Source organism: Scophthalmus maximus, chromosome 22 (genome assembly GCF_022379125.1).
Source record: "Scophthalmus maximus strain ysfricsl-2021 chromosome 22, ASM2237912v1, whole genome shotgun sequence".
Classification (NCBI taxonomy): domain Eukaryota; kingdom Metazoa; phylum Chordata; class Actinopteri; order Pleuronectiformes; family Scophthalmidae; genus Scophthalmus; species Scophthalmus maximus.
Genome location: NC_061536.1, coordinates 54,315 through 71,186, shown reverse-complemented (window position 1 = coordinate 71,186; position 16,872 = coordinate 54,315). Strand labels below are relative to the sequence as shown.

The 16,872-nt window shown below is 42.1% G+C and overlaps 1 protein-coding gene across 4 annotated transcripts in view; it reads right to left on the bottom strand.

The window, feature by feature from the left end:
- rims3 (regulating synaptic membrane exocytosis 3) overlaps positions 1–16,872 on the bottom strand; it is a 34,865-nt gene that overhangs the window by 14,657 nt on the left and 3,336 nt on the right. For all 4 annotated transcript variants that reach the window (XM_035620799.2, XM_047330252.1, XM_047330251.1 and 1 more), the window contains one exon: positions 8,086–8,389. In XM_035620799.2, the coding sequence (XP_035476692.2) occupies positions 8,086–8,350 (265 nt within the window). In that variant the 5' untranslated portion in view covers positions 8,351–8,389. The remainder of the gene's footprint in view (positions 1–8,085; positions 8,390–16,872) is intronic.

Here is a 16,872-nt window from a genome sequence, read left to right as displayed (position 1 = left end):
AACCTGTAGAAACTCTTTACTAACTAGAAGTCTACGTTAAAGCTGCTGTAGGTAGGACTGAGAGAAATTCATAATCCAACGACTCCTGCTCCCTCCGCTGCACCTCAGTTCCTCCTCCACAGCTCCTCCCAGCCCGCCGTGCCCGCGCACGCTACCATGGTAACTGAAGCCAAACTGAAGCTAACACGGACTAGGCTACAATAAATCAGTTTATATAGGCTTGTTTATGTACCTAGCATTAGCTAGCACGTTAGCTACTAAAGAGTGTTACATGGTAGGCCTGTAAATGAACAGCTTTATTTTCACAAACATCATTTGCTGCTTTGCAGGATGACTGACGCTTTGTTATCCATTTTTTATAACATTATTAGAAATTTGAGACGGGTACACTGGACTCTGATGAGGAAGTAAACACGTCTGCTTCGACAAGCAGTCGAGCGAGGAAAAGAGGGAGTCACCTACGAGCCGCACCGGGCAGCGGCCGTGGGAGGCGGGGCAGAGGTCGGCGTGTCTGCCCAACACCCGAAGACCTGGGAGCCGAAGACACAGCTGGTCTTCATGTGATGAGCCAGTTGGTTCCTGCTGCTTGCACTGGTTTCATCCCAAGGAGGGTGTAGTTTCAGTTGCCTTTGCTAGATGTAAATAGTGTGCTGTTCATTTAATTTATTTATTTCAAAGTTATATTTCAATATATATGCAACCTCATTTTTTTACATTGCAATTTAGTGTATTTTAGTGATTGGTTTCTCATTGCATAAATAAACAACATTGTGAAGATTACTTAATTTTTTTATCAATATATTTTTTGAATCAATTCAAGGCATTACAAATATGTTAAGTTGGGGTAATCAGATTCACTGGTTCCGTACTTCCGATGCAATATCTCAAAGAAAAGCATAACAAATTAAATAAAATAAAGTAGGTGTGTTGAATATTCCTTCCTCAGCTGTTCCCCAAACAAAGTCATCATCTGTCGAGAAAAGCAACATGAGTATGTGAAACTATGATCCAGGAAAAATTATTCCTCCTTACAAATTCAGTCGAAGTCGAAATACTATGAGGGGAATAAATCATTTCAGTACATAATCTGTAGTCATGATTATCATTGTCGGAAGAAATGTGTAATGAAGCTGTTTTACTGCTTGGATTAAACGCAGGGGCGATGTGCATTTTACTTTTGTCTTGAGATGCTACTGCGTTATTGACAGACACAGATTACACTAAAAATAAATAATTTGACAGTCTGCTCTACAATGATAAATAACTACGTAAATGATGAGTGCATTTGCAAATTCAGTACGTGAATTTACAAATGCGTCTAGAGTAGCCACAGCTGGGAATATCGACACATACTTAGCATTTAGCATAGGATGGGATGCTACGTTTGGTGATTAATAGTGATGCTAACTAAACAGTACGACAGTGATGGGGGCGCATTTAGGCGCAAGAGCACAGGCAACGACAGACACTAGTCTGGAAAACTCTCAAAACAGATTAGACTCAATGGACACAAACATATTTTCAGCCATTATGCTATAAACACTGCTAACCACTAGCCATAGCACTGTGAACCTAGCAACTAGCAGTCTCATTACAACAGCACAGGAGCATACGGTCATAGAGTGCGACAAAAACATGGAAAATAAAAGATAAATGAAACTGGGATAATTACCGGTCAAGCAGATCGCATCGTTTGTGATTCCGTTAGCTCTCACTGCTTCTGTGGAGTCGCTCCGATGTTTATCTCTGCTCAATCTGCTTCCTTCTTTTTAGCTTGTTTTTGCTTGTGGTCTTTGTCTTATATGCAGTTTCTGGCAAAGGAGGTGGGCAGTTTTTTCGATGCTTAGCGTTTCTCTGCCACTGTGTTTTCAAACTAACTCCGCTTCTGCTGCTAGCTCCTCGTTGCGAAGATGTGAGCTTGGTTGTGACCGAGCGAGTGAGTGAGTGCACAGGTTCTGCAGCGTTGCCCAGCTCGTACCTGGATGATTGACAGAGCGGAGAGACGCCCCCTGGCTGTCATTGGAGATTTTTCTTCGGGCGCAATGGATTCTGGCAAATGGCATTAAAAGCAGTAGGGGGACCTAAATGACCTAGAGTCTGTCACAGAGGATCTGTCTCACACCAGGATATAGTGACAGTTTCAGCAAATATGAAAAAAAGTAATTTTTGCAAATCCTACCGACAGCTACTGACAAGCTTTCAATCACTGTCAACCAGTAGATGATCAGTTTGCCGTGTTTTTGAAAAAATGACTTCCATTCCCTTTTCCCCATTCCTGCATTCAAATGACTTCCCTCTCACTTTCCCTCTTCTCTGGGGACCAACTCAACCTGTGATGAATTAGGGGACCAACTGAGTGCCCCATCAGCCAATCAATGCATGTGTCACTCTGAACATGGAGCCCTGATGGCTGGCCAGATTGGGCCTTTAATGACTGTCATGACTGTATCTGCCAATAATAGTACCAGAAAGTACCAGTCTTTCAGACTTTTTTTTATTAGCCTTTTTTTAAACTGTTAGATATGTAATGAAATGCAACATTGCTTCGTCCATGCTTTGCAGCAGTAACCTCACACATCAAATTTAATAATAATAATAATAATAATAATAACAAGAGTATCAATTGATCCCTTATGTCTTGAGATGACACACACCAAATTTGAAGTTTCTAGTGTGAAGTCTGTCAGAGGAGTTTGTTAGAGTATTACATGGGAAAATGTCCAAATTTGCACACTAAAATCAAAATGGTCGACTTCCTGTTGGTCGGAGGTAATGGTGACCTCTTATTTTTTTGTAGGTCTTGATGTGATTGATGTGCCTACCAATTTTCATTTATCTACATCAACTGTAAAGCAAGGGGGGATGTGGTAAGGGGCTTTAGTGAGTTATTTTGACACGCCCATGCCTGGGCAGGTCAGAGCACGTTAAGTGCCTCAAATTAGCTATTCATTTGGGGGAAAGATAATAATAATTCACTCAATTGCAATAGGTCCTCGCTCTGACTTTGTCAGCTTGGGCGCTAATAATAATAATAATAACTACAAGGCCTCAAGGGGCGGTAACCCTCGAACTCCGTGGTGGACACCGGTGGTCAGGGAAGCTGTCCAACTGAAGAAGGAGTCCTTTAGGGATATGTTATCCCAGAGGACTCCGGAAGCAGTAGCAAGGTACCGACGGGCCGGAAGGGCTGCAGCCTCTGCCGTGTCAGAGGCAAAACAGCGGATGTGGGAGAAGTTCGGAGAAGTCATGGAGAAGGACTTTAGGTCGGCACCAAGATGCTTCTGGAAAACCATTCGACATCTCAGGAGGGGGAAACGGGGAACCATCCACGCTGTGTACAGTAAGGATGGGACACTGTTGACCTCAACTGAGGAGGTAATCGGGCGGTGGAAGGAGCATTTTGAGGAACTCCTGAATCCGACTAACACGCCCTCTATGGTAGAGGAAGAGCTGGAGGCTGATGGAGGATCATCGTCAATTTCCCTGGCGGAGGTCACTGTGGTAGTCAATCAACTTCACAGTGGCAAAGCCCCGGGGGTTGATGAGATCCGCCCAGAAATGTTGAAAGCTTTGGGTGTGGAGGGGCTGTCTCGGTTGACACGTCTCTGCAACATTGCGTGGAGGTCGGGTACAGTGCCAAACGAGTGGCAGACCGGGGTGGTGGTTCCCCTGTTCAAAAAGGGGGACCAGAGAGTGTGTGCCAATTACAGGGGTATTACACTTCTCAGCCTCCCGGGTAAAGTCTACTCCAAGGTGCTAGAAAGGAGGGTTCGGCCAATAGTCAAACCTCAGGAACAATGTGGATTCCGTCCTGGACGTGGAACAACGGACCAGCTCTTTACCCTTGCAAGGATCCTGGAGGGGGCCTGGGAGTATGCCCATCCAGTCTACATGTGCTTTGTGGATTTGGAGAAGGCGTATGACCGGGTCCCCCGGGAGATACTGTGGGAGGTGCTGAGGGAGTATGGGGTGAGGGGGTCACTTCTTGGGGCCATCAAATCCCTGTATACTCAAAGCAATAGCTGTGTCCGGGTTCTCGGCAGTAAGTCGGATTCGTTCCCGGTGGGGGTTGGTCTCCGCCAGGGGTGCACTTTGTCACCAATCCTGTTTCTGATATTCATGGACAGGATATCGAGGGGTAGTCATGGTGGGGTGGGGTTGCAGCTCGGTGGCCTGGGGATCTTATCACTGCTTTTTGCAGATGATGTGGTCCTGATTGCACCATCGGTCTGTGATCTTCAGCACTCACTGGATCAGTTCGCAGCCGAGTGTGGAGCGGTTGGGATGAGAATCAGCACCTCAAAATCTGAGGCCATGGTTCTCAGCAGGAAACCGGTGGATTGTCTACTCCGGGTAGGGAATGAGCCCTTACCTCAAGTGAAGGAGTTTAAGTACCTCGGGGTCTTGTTTGCGAGTGAGGGGACAATGGAGCGTGAGATTGGCCGTAGAATTGGAGCAGCGGGGGCGGTATTGCACTCGCTTTGCCGCACCGTTGTGACAAAAAGGGAGCTGAGCCGGAAGGCAAAGCTCTCGATCTACCGGTCAATCTTTGTTCCTACCCTCACCTATGGTCATGAAGGATGGGTCGTGACCGAAAAAACGAGATCGTGAGTACAAGCGGCCGAAATGGGTTTCCTTAGAAAGGTGGCTGGTGTCTCCCTTAGAGATAGGGTGAGAAGCTCAGTCATCCGTGAGGAGCTCGGAGTAGAGCCGCTGCTCCTTTGCGTAGAAAGGAGCCAGTTGAGGTGGTTCGGGCATCTGGTAAGGATGCCCCCTGGGGGCCTCCCCTGGGAGGTGTTCCAGGCACGTCCAGCTGGGAAGAGACCTCGGGGTAGACCCAGGACTAGGTGGAGAGATTATATCTCCACACTGGCCTGGGAACGCCTCGGGATCCCCCAGTCAGACCTGGTTAATGTGGCCCGGGAAAGGGAAGTTTGGGGCCCCCTACTGAAGCTGCTGCCCCCGCGACCCGACCACGGATAAGCGGTTGAAGATGAGATGAGATGAGACAAGGCTTCCGACTGGGCTACATGCCATTATTACCATTATCACTATTTGATCTCCCAGAGAAAGTGCTGGGGAATTAAACACGTGATGGGACAGTGGGAGGCTTCAGATCTCAGGTATCAGATCAGGACTCTGTATCAGCAGATACTCAATATTAAATGACTCTGATCGGGGGTAAAAAAAACTTGATCAGGACTACCCTACAGAGCAGATTTAATAAACTTTATTGGTCACAACTGGTTGACAAAGTCAGTATCAGGGACGATGTTGATACAGAGCATTTCAACTATATTTAATTTTCAAGCTCAAGTTCATCAAAGGTAGGTTTGCATCACAAATTGCGTTGTGAAACAATCCTGCAGGAGGACATAAAGATGAAACTGCTATAGTAAGGAGAGATGCAGTGTAAATGGGAGGAGTGGTGCATACTGCAATTTTGTTCCAGGCACGGTGTTCCTTTGACAGCTGTGAATGTCTAAATTTAGACACACCCTACGTCTCCCCTTCTTCTACTCTTCATCCTCAGCACCACCGAGCCTCCTCGTCCACACTTTCCCCTCTATTGTGCTCTCCTCATCACCACAAACACAGAGACATGAAAGCCCTGTGGTGAAAATATCGGGAGCTCAGCTAGCGTCAGACAAGTGTCAGCTGTGCCTGAGTGCACTGAGCACTTTCACTCACTCTCTCTCTCTCTCTTTGTGTGTGATAGTGTGTGCGCGGCAAGTACTGGAGCAAAGGCTATCTCAATCTGATGGATGCCAAAAACAAGTAATGATACAGGTCAGGATAAAATTTCTGGATTTAGGAGAGTGGCTGCATGCGAAGGACCATGCGTGTTACTGTGTACACTGCCTATTTGCTACACGATAGTGAGAGGATGAACAACCTGAAAATCTTAACATCCCAGAACTAGCTCTGGGGTTTGTTTAATATTTTTTGAGGGTTAAAAACTATATGTCCATAGCTTCAAGCATAAGAAACTGTCAAACCTTGATTGCTAGCGTTGGATGATTTGTTGGATTTTAAGTCTTGGTTACTTGGTTACCCATTTCTAAACTTTTTTAATCAGGCATAGTTCTTTTGCTGCAGATTTTTATAAGACACCATTAAATGATGATGCATTATTTTTTGCTTATTTTTTATTAAATAAAAGGTTAAAAAAATATGGCTTGTGTGCTAATTTACAATAATTATTTTGAATGTGTTTTTCCTTTATAATTTTTGGGGGACATCAACTTTTAAATATTCAATATTAAAGTGAGTGTTTTGACAATGATACATATATTTATTGTGCTGGTTTGTTTGATAAAGGATAATGTTGCCAAGTCACTTAAGTTACAGTCCAATGTACTGGAAGGGGAAACAGAATGTGCTAAAAGTATGTGGAGACATGAACGCCAAGTTTGTAATCAATAAAAAGAATAATGCAGAAGATATCTAACTACATCGAATTGAGTTGCTGCCCCTTCCCCTCCTGCCCCTGCCTCTCAGCCTTTTGCCAAAGCCTCAGTGTGTGGCATTTTTTTTCCCACTAGAATTGGGGTGGTTTGGTTTGTGTTTGCCACTGAGGTGCAAAGGGACTAACACTTTGTTACAGCTGCGCAGTAGACATTGGAACACAGTGCCACAATCATTGCCATATATCCACCATGCAAACTAGCTTCTGCTGCAGCATCCCCCTGCAGAGTTCAACACACAATGATGCTCAAAACAGTGTTGCAACAGTTTAACAAATTCTCATTACAATGTAGGCCTGGGCGATATGGAAAAAAATCTTATCACGATAAAAAAAAAAGAAGTTAAACATGACAAATGTACTGTAGAGCATTATACAACTGCTGCTCTATAATGCAGTTGTATAAACAAAACTAGTGCAACTACTACAATGCTTTCGGGACAGTTTGCAGTGCATGTGTTGCTACTACTTTGTTTCTTGTCGGACTTTAAAAAGCCAAAAAATCTTTAAAAAATGTCCTCGTCCTTTGAGCCTTGGTCTGTGTCCGTCAGGACGGCTTCTTCCGTAACGCTGTCGCTCGAGTTAACGGTTTCTGATGTGCACGACCGCAGTTGCCTACACATTAACATGTGAGCTGCTGCCGTCTGCTTCTCCTACGCTCCGTGATGTGTGCGTCAACCTAACTTGACGTGGCTGTTACTCTATTCCAGCCACATGATTGGTTCGGCACGGCTCTATTCTCACTATCATTGGCTGTTCGTGTTGTCTGGCAACATGGATGAAATTAGTTCTATCGAAGTTCTATCTACCGTGTCTTATATTTTTATCAAGGAAAAGTTATTTCACAATAATTATCGTTATCGTTTTATCGCCCAGCCCTATTACAAGGTAAAGCCACTGAGAGTTTGTTGAATAATATATATTATAGATATTATAACTGAGACAGCACACTATCAAAAACCCTTTGGAGTGGATTATGCAAATGTTATTGTTCATACACTAAAACAATCACTCTTCTGTTACACCAGTTTTAGTATTATTTTAACAATTTAACTGCAGTTTGAGTATTTAATAGTTTTAAAAGGCACAGGGAATATTTTGTAATGTTAAAACCAAGGAGGGTAATTCCTTACCTGTTCAAAATTCAATCTTCATTTGGAGATAAAATGAAATTTAATCCTAGGCCCAGGTGTTCTAGAAAATAATCTTATCACAATAATTTTTTCATATTGATCAATATAGATATATATCACGATATGAATCAAATCACTATTTCTGTCAAGTTTAAAGGTTGTGAGCTGTGAGGATATCATAATATTAAAAACTAAGTTTAAATATTATTTATTTTCTGTCAGAAGTTGAACATGACAAATGTACTGAAGAACATTTTACAACTGCTGCTGTATAATGCAGTTGTATAAATACAACGACGTCTTTTGAGTCAGTCTCTTGAGAAAAACTTCTGAAGCTGAGAATGAGATGAATGGTACACGGGGGTAAAAGGAAGGATAAAGTAAACAAATGAAGTTTGAAGTCTAATTGACCAAGCTGAATGGTGATAATGGGGGACATTGAGAGGGACTGGAGAGATTGTAATATAAGAATATGGCATATAGAACCTTGCTGGTTGAGCTGCTGCGTGCTCTTGCTCCACTGTGACAACCCCACAATGGCCACCATCTTTGCGCCGAGACTGGAGCGCCGCTTCTTGTTGCCACTCAAAGATGCGGAGTCCAGGCCTACGCTGCCGGGACTCTTCTCCAGGCTGTACATGGTCCCCGAGATGCTGGAGGAGCGCACCACATTCCGGGCTGCAGCGGTAAACCCACTGAGGCCGCTCATCCCGCCCGGGCTGGGTACCTCCAAAGAGCTGCTGAGCATCATGGTCCTGCTGGACTGGAAGGCCGGACAGTTGGACCAGGGCTGGGGAAAGAGGATGAGAGAGGACAAGAAAAGACCTTGAGGTGAGGGTGGTGACAGACTGGAGGTTGAAGTTGAGAGGAGTTGAACAGTTCTCATAAAAGGAAGTTAGGAGTCATTCAGATCCCCAATAGTTTTGCAATCTGAGAAAACAAAGAGCATAAAGGTCAGCAAGGGAGGACAGTCCAGATGGCAGAAGAGTGTTTAAGTGAGTTAAGACAGACAGACAGACAGACAGACAGACAGACAGACAGACAGACAGACAGACAGACAGACAGACAGACAGACAGACAGACAGACAGACAGACAGACAGACAGACAGACAGACAGACAGACAGACAGACACACACACACACACACACACACACACACACACACACACACACACACACACACACACACACAGACACACACACACACACACACACACACACACACACACACACACACACACACACACACACACACACACACACACACACACACACACACACACACACACACACACACACACACACACACACACACACACACACACACACACACACACACACACACACTTTAGGAACTTTTTCTGTCTGACCTTAACCATTGACAGATGAGAAACTCTAAAGCTGAAATCATGAGTGGGTTGGCTGAATCATTGTAGAATACCAGCGTGTGTGTGTGTGCACACTCAACTTTGATAAACTTTATGAACTCTGTAAAATCAAACAGATACACACAGCACTGCTACTGTTACTAAGGGTCTTTCTCACAGCAGACCTAGAGAGAAAAGCAATGACAATGACTTTTTACAGGTTTGAAACTGCAGCCAACATCGTGCTTCCATGCTCCTTTTTAATATTTGTCTTTCTTCACCACTCTTCTATTTAACTTTTCTTTTCACCTGCTTTCTCACATGGTTTGTCATTACATCCCGTTATCTTTTTTTCCATCTTTTTTATCAGTTTTTTTAGTACAAAGAGGTTTGGTGTGGATATGTGGAACTGAGTTGAACATATTAAGATATTGGATTTTATGGATTTACACATACACATGACATACACCATTCTAAACACGTAAAATGTGTATATGAATGTGATGGAAAGCTGAAAAATAAAAACTCAGAGGGGACTTGATCTTGGCACTCTTCAAAGCAACTGCTAGCTAAACCATTATATCAAAAAAAGCTAGTCTACACACTGACATACAGACATACAAGTACATAAAATATATAAATCAAAATAGGATGAATGTTTATTAGTACAGATTAAAAAGGCAATCAATAAGGAGACATTGCAAAGATGAAAACAGCTTTCTTAAATTGTGCAGGTTCCACAATTAAACTATGAGATGGTATGGCATTTCAAACCAAACTGTAATTGAGATGATCGGCAGATAGGCAAACATCTCCCCTGAGTTTAGAGTTGTTTTGAGTCATGAAATTGATTAATGTAGGACTGCAGACAATGAAAGAATGGAGGAAGGATCTTTTGCAAAACACTTTATAAGCAATTTGCAATTATACATACAAATACATTATTAAAAATACATTCAAATTATTAAATCAATGGATAAAGAAGCAAACACCAACAAATTGGTTTTAACAAAGACATACAAATTTTTAAAAAAGTGGTAATGATTTGGTTAATTTCACATACCGTTACTATTGGACTTTATTTGGTAAAGACTGCATTATGACTTATTATGACTCATAATCAGTGTTTAGGACTCACCACCTCTGCTTAAGAACCCACTTTATAGGTGTCTGTCCTATAAGTCCTACCCATGTGCTACACAGTCATCATCACCCATCACAATCATCATCACCCCATCATCACCCTGACCCAGGTAATCGGGAGATTCGGTCGGAATCCCAGTGGGTCGCTTCGCTTTCACTTAACTTTTGGGCCGTCGGAAAAAAACAACCGACAATTGTCCCGTTAGTTCACTCCTCTTAAAGTTCAGAGCGCAGCCTCTGCCTGAAAGCGCAGCAGCCTCTGCATGACATTGGAGCAGATGGGTTGTACCATCTGAGGGAGTTCAGATAGAGTTGGTTCGATCCATATAGCTTTCTCAGGTACCGACAGCTTCACCGTCTCGACGAGCGTCAGCGAGGATGGATGGTAGAAAGAGGCCAGGAGGGGCTGAAAAGGCCAGGTTCAAGAGAAAAAGGGCATTGGAGGAGGGCTCTGCCAAATGTGCTAAACTCACAGAAATGTTTTCGAGAGGACAGACCCAAGTGGCAGCTGGTAAAGAGAGATATAGGCCTAATGATTAGCAGTGTAATTATTCAGTTAACATTTTAGGCTTAAATATTAGCCTATTAACGATACGTCTATAGTGAATCACAGAATTTTCCAATATTATGCAAATATTGATAAAAAAACAAACTTTGTATACAGTAAAATGACCTCTTAATGGTTTTTCTTGTAGCCTCTGAGCAACAGATAAGCCAGTCCCCTGCTGAAAATGAGGAAGAGGAGCAAGAGGCAATGACTGCAGAAGGGACAGGTAGAGACGATAACAGAGTACACAATATAAATTAAAGTTATTTCATGTAAGATTAGATAACATACAAATAGAGCAGGAGTGGTGATATATTATATATAATATCGAGATATTCAGAATGGTGTTAACATTAGGCTATAGATTTAGAGTTACGCTAGACAGAATTCATTGTGCCCGCATAAATGCATTAATATAAAATTATTGAATAAATAATAGGTTAAAGCTGTTTAATCAAAGGTTCCTATCTGCGGTCAGTACATCACAGTGTCTATGCCCTTCTGCGTTTTTAATGCCATGCAATATATGGGAGTCAGATGCTGAGAGAGGAGATAAAGAGACAGTATCCAGTGAGACAACAGCAGCCCAACAGAAGATCCCAGAGGTACAGACAAATGCTAGTGTAGACGAGCAGACCGATCATTTTGATTATTTTGCTCATCCTCAACCACAGGATTTAGACCTGTTTTTCCATTACCATCCTCAGCAACCCACAAAACACCCCCTGCTAGCATAAGTTTTTCACAGCCAGCATGGCACCAACTGCAAGTGGCTGACACAGTGAAAAAACATAATCACTTAATTTTTCTGTGTGTTTGGCATTTGTACCTGCAGCAAGTAATAGTCCTTTCATAAAGGGAGGTATGAAAACATGGAAACATGTTCATCAGCGGATAGAGGAGCATGAGAAAAGTAAGATCCGTAGAGATAGTGCTGATGCTTACTTTATGCTGGCTAAAAGGGCAGATGTAAAAAGCCTGCTGGCTGGCAAACAAATGTCGCTAAATCATGAGCAGGTCCACAGGCAAGTATTTCACAGAGCTGCTGAAACACACATTAGACAAACTCAGCATTGACATTGGCACGTGTGGGCAACTCCACTGAAGGTGCAGCAAATATACAGGGACAGTACAAAGGGTTCTCTGCATTTCTCTCTGCCTTGAGACAATGTATGTTGTGATTTGGCGCTATACAAATTAAACTGAATTGAACTGAATTGAATACATTTGTTCGAACATACTATAAATAAAAACTACACTCCGGCCCTGCCATGACCACATCATGTGCATGATCATTTAACTGGACTAAAAGTCTACAGCCATGCTCCAGACTCTGTGAGCTGTACATATACTGTAGATACGGCTTTGATAAAACAGTACATACTGCATTTTAGCCAGATATCACATGGAATGGTGCACAAATTCTTTATGCTACTAAAACACTCACTGTCATAGCTGGAAATCATAAATAATAGAAGAACAGTAAAGTTGCCCTTAATATATCTTTGAAGACTCAAATGTAAATGTACTATGCTTCAAATACTTAGTACATCACATCCGTGCCCTGCTTTGTCACACAACACAACCATTTTTATGTGTATACTGCAGAAAAACCTTTCCTGACCAGCAGTTTATACAGCAATGCATTTAGTACTACTACAATAACCAAAGTGCTTCTGAGGAACTATGAATTGATGAGGCAAAGGAATTTTGGCATTTTGAAATGACAGTTGTGATAATTGCCAAGGAGCGGGGGGGGGGGGGGGGGGGGGGGCTTACTTTGTGCAGAGGTTCTGCAGTGACATTTTTAATGACTGGAAAGGGGGTAGTGAGGTTAAAAAATCAGGAGAGAGGGGATGTTAGGGCTAGAAACCGGAAATTGTCTTTATTTTCTTCCCCTTTCTCGCTTCTCCCTCTCTTCTATTCTAGCCCATGTGCACTCCTCCACAGCTCTCTGTTACTATAAACAGAATAAATTGTTTGCGGACAGAGAAAAACGAGTGAGTAAGGAGGTCATTGAGAGAAACGTGGGAGGAGAGGATGATTCATAATGGACACGGAAAAACACTGCAGGAAGCTTGGGCATGATCTGTGTGTGAATATAACACTGATACATGCAACCATTCCACTTCTCCTCTTAATGATAAAATCCCCTATCTCTTACATTTAGTACAGCATATGTGTGTTTGCACTACGGTGGGTTTCACTGTGTGGGATTTTGTGTGAGTGATCCATTTGGCTCCGTCATCCCATAATCTAGCACTCATACTGTCCTGTGTGTGTGTGTGTGTGTGTGTGTGTGTGTGTGTGTGTGTGTGTGTGTGTGTGTGTGTGAAGCAGAGTAAACTGAATGGCAATGTATATAGTATAGTGGATATATGTTTTAAGTGACATTGATAAGTGTACTGGTTTCATAACAGCAGTTATATTAAGTTTCATTATAGTTGTGAGTTTGACATCCAGAGAATGTGTGTGCGGTTTTCAGTATAGTATCTGAATGAATTTGATTTTATAATTTTTCTCCTTTCAGTCTCTACCATATCACATATACCACAACGCTGTCTTTAGATAATGGCTAAGCAATCCATTAATGGTCTCTTTGAAGTTGCTCTCTAGTTACAGTAGCGAACCGTGGGGTCTGGCACTGGGCCTTCAACGTCGCAAAGTCAGAATGTTTTGAGGTTTTTTTTTTAAAGATGTGAACAGCTCTAACACGCTGCACAACAAGCTCCGACACACAGCTCCAATACACAGTGACACAGCGTGGTTATGTTTTAAAGCAAAATTAAACACAGGCACATCTCTGCTTAAGATATGATTTCTGTGTTTGCAATGCAGCAGTAGTAGTCTCTTCCTCATGTTTTGTTTTTTAAAGAAAAAAGGAACGATGAGTGTTCTCTTGAAAGGTTTATGTATTTTTTGGGAAAATGTTCATCGTATTTCAACAATACCGTGATAATACCGACAGCGTGGGTGCGCGTTGCCTCAAACTCCTCTAAAATCCCAAAATTGTAAAATTGAGTGAGTATACACGCGTTAGATAGAACTTACTAAAAGAACACACAAGACTTCTGTCCCGATCATGAAGTCCTAACCAATGAGTGAGCGAGCGAGCTGTAACCTCTTTTCTGCCTCTTCAAAAAAATCTTTATAAAGATTAAACTGGGTTCACATTCTGGTTTGAACCAATCAGGGCCTTAGGGTTAGGCGTGGAGTTTGCATGTTCTCCCCGTGTATGCCGTATTGACTACGGCATACACGGGGAATAGTCAGAGCATTAGTCAGCAGAAGCCCATTGTGAGACGGTAATTATCATCTGTGCGAACACAATGAGTGGTAAAAGGTTAGTTACATTGATTACACAAAGCTTTGAGGCAAATGATTTTGCATCAATGATTTTTACTAATCGAATTATTCAAATACTCAAGGAATTGTTTCTTGGGTGATAGAGAGACCACAGTGTGTATCGTTTCAAAATATATGCTTCAGACAGTATGAAGCCACTTGGAGATGACAGGCTTTCCTTCTGTCTGTCGATTTCACAACAGTCGGCTCGGCTGGTATTTGGAAGGACGTTTTAATTCTTGCATGTTTTGCGCGTATGGTGGTATGCCTTTTCGCCCAATGTCAGCTGGGATTGGCTCCAGCCCCCCGCGACCCTTACTGGATAAAGCGGTATAGATAATGGATGGATGGTTGGTGAGGGTATCAAAATACGTTTACATCCATCTACAACATTAATGAAACAACATATTTTAATAAGAGATTTAGTTTTTACATTCCATATTGGAGAAATTCCTGATGAGCAATCACTTGCAGTATGCATGGACAGACTGGAGCTGCAATGTACTTCCTGCTCAGGCTACCATGTAAAATTCTCAGGTTATGATACTGTGTGTGACTGTGTGTTTGCGCCTGCTTCCATTGTGTTTGGCCTGGTGTTGTATGTGTGTGTGTGTCTCTGATGTACCCCTCAGATCATAAAGGGCCTCTGAAAACGAGAAAACAGAAGGTTGGGTTTGCCACCGCACACACACACGCACACACACACACACAAACACAAACAGGACAGTATAAGTGCCAGGTTGTGGGATGACTGAGAGCCAAATGCATCACTCACAGAAAATCCCCACAATAAAACCCACTATAGTGCAAACTCGCAGATGCTGTACTAAATGTTTGTGCAAGAGTGCGGCAGGAAGAAGAGACAAAATATTGAATGACAGAGGGCACTGACATTTGTCTTGGCTGAAGGCCTTGAATCAGCATCCAAATCTTCTGTAAAAACACTCAGTGACAGAAAGTGCATCAGAAACAATCTGACCAAATACAGTCACAGTTTTAAATATTCACAAATTTCCTATTCCACACTTTGCAAAGCAATAATACGCCTGGCGAACGCGCACACAAATCTGAATCAAATGCTAACAGCTGTGAAATGGACAGAAAAGCAGAGTGAGGAGCTTTCACTTTGTCTCTCCCATCAGCTCCAATCACCTTTTTATCCAATAAAATCTTTAATGAGGTGAGTCATCGAGTCACTCCTTCTACATCATCCTGTGACAGCAGACATAAATCTGATCAGTTACACTGTGTTATGCACACTGCTACTGAATCATTTTCAACAAGGTAGTATAAAATGAAATATGGTATCAAACCATATAAACAGACTAAACAGAGAAAACAGACTGAGACAGAAAAACTGTCAATGACAAAAAAATTATGTTTTCTGCAGCTTGGCATTAGAGACTATTATTCAGAATTCTTTGAGTGGTGCGTCTCATCTTTTGTAACATTTCTGGTATAGCGTAGACCGATACTGTGCTGAATTTTAGCATACTAACCAGCTAGCCCATTGAGTAAAACCATTTTGAACCTCACTGTAGCATCCGGTCTGTCCTCAGTCCTATATGAGAGAATTAGGCGTGTATCAGTTTCCGGTTTCAAGGTATTCCACAGTATGAAAAGTCACGGTACCGGAACCACTAATATTACCTGTCATATCTTGCCGACATTTTTTGGGGGTTGGGTTTCACAAATCACGTTAAAGTCCCCCTCCACTCAAAAATGTGTTTCTCTTCTGTTTCTGTCCTCTAAAATGTCTGACATTGACTATAGGGACTTGTATCTGAGCAAATTTTGTCACTATAGAGGTATTTTCACATTCCTCTCCAGATGAAGGAGATTTCTGTGCACAATATGCTGTCAAATATGCAAATGTAGAAAATGAAACTGGAAACTAACAGTCCAGCAGATGCAGCGCATCCATGAGAGGACGGCAGGTGTCAGCATATAGTTAGCGTTAGCATTAGCAGTTCGTGAAAATTTTATGGCTGAATGAGAGAGATTGAATGGTTTCCAGCCCCATTGCAGAGGGTTGGTTTTTTTTTAACTTTTTTGGGGTAAACAATGTTAAACAAAATATTAGGTATAACAGATTATTTTTATATACTTTAAAACGTGACTGGAGGGGGTCTTCATCAACAATCATTTATACAGGAGCCCGCAGGAATGAGGAATAGGGTGTATAGGGAAAGGGACCTTTAATGATTTCTGTTTGGCATTATATGTAAAATACAAACTGAGTGCCAGAACCATACTCACCTCCACAAATGTTTACAGATATCCTAATTAAGGCTAAGGAACCAAAACCAGCAGTGGAATCTCACAGGTCGTGTAATGTGCAGAGGAACAACAAAGATCACCATCAACAACACTTAAGAGATTGCATTTATTTTATCTGGATGTTTTTTTAAAGAAAATAATTCAATTATGGTCTATATGTTAACATACAACATTTACTAATGTTCCAAAGGTTCTATATGTTATTTAAAGTGAAAATATATTTTGGTCAATGGCAAAAAAATGCGCAATTTTTACATATTTTACATAGCACATCTTAGAGATGCGCATTACAGGGATACCGTGCAACCGCAGTACTTTTCCCCAAGGTTATCCTACCATCAAAATCTCATACCGGCCATGCCGAGAGAGAATGGTAAAGTAGTGCCGCCCAGAGGGCAAGACAAAACGTCTTACCGTAATGAAAAGAAATGATTGTAAGAGAAGCAAAACATGACCTAATATTGAAAGAATGAAGTTTGACCCTAAAGGTGCAACGGTTTTTCTACAATGGTACTGTAAGTCAACAACTGCACATCCTTAAATAGAGGACCTTTAAGGTACAATTGTTATCATTCTAGCACATTAGTCATT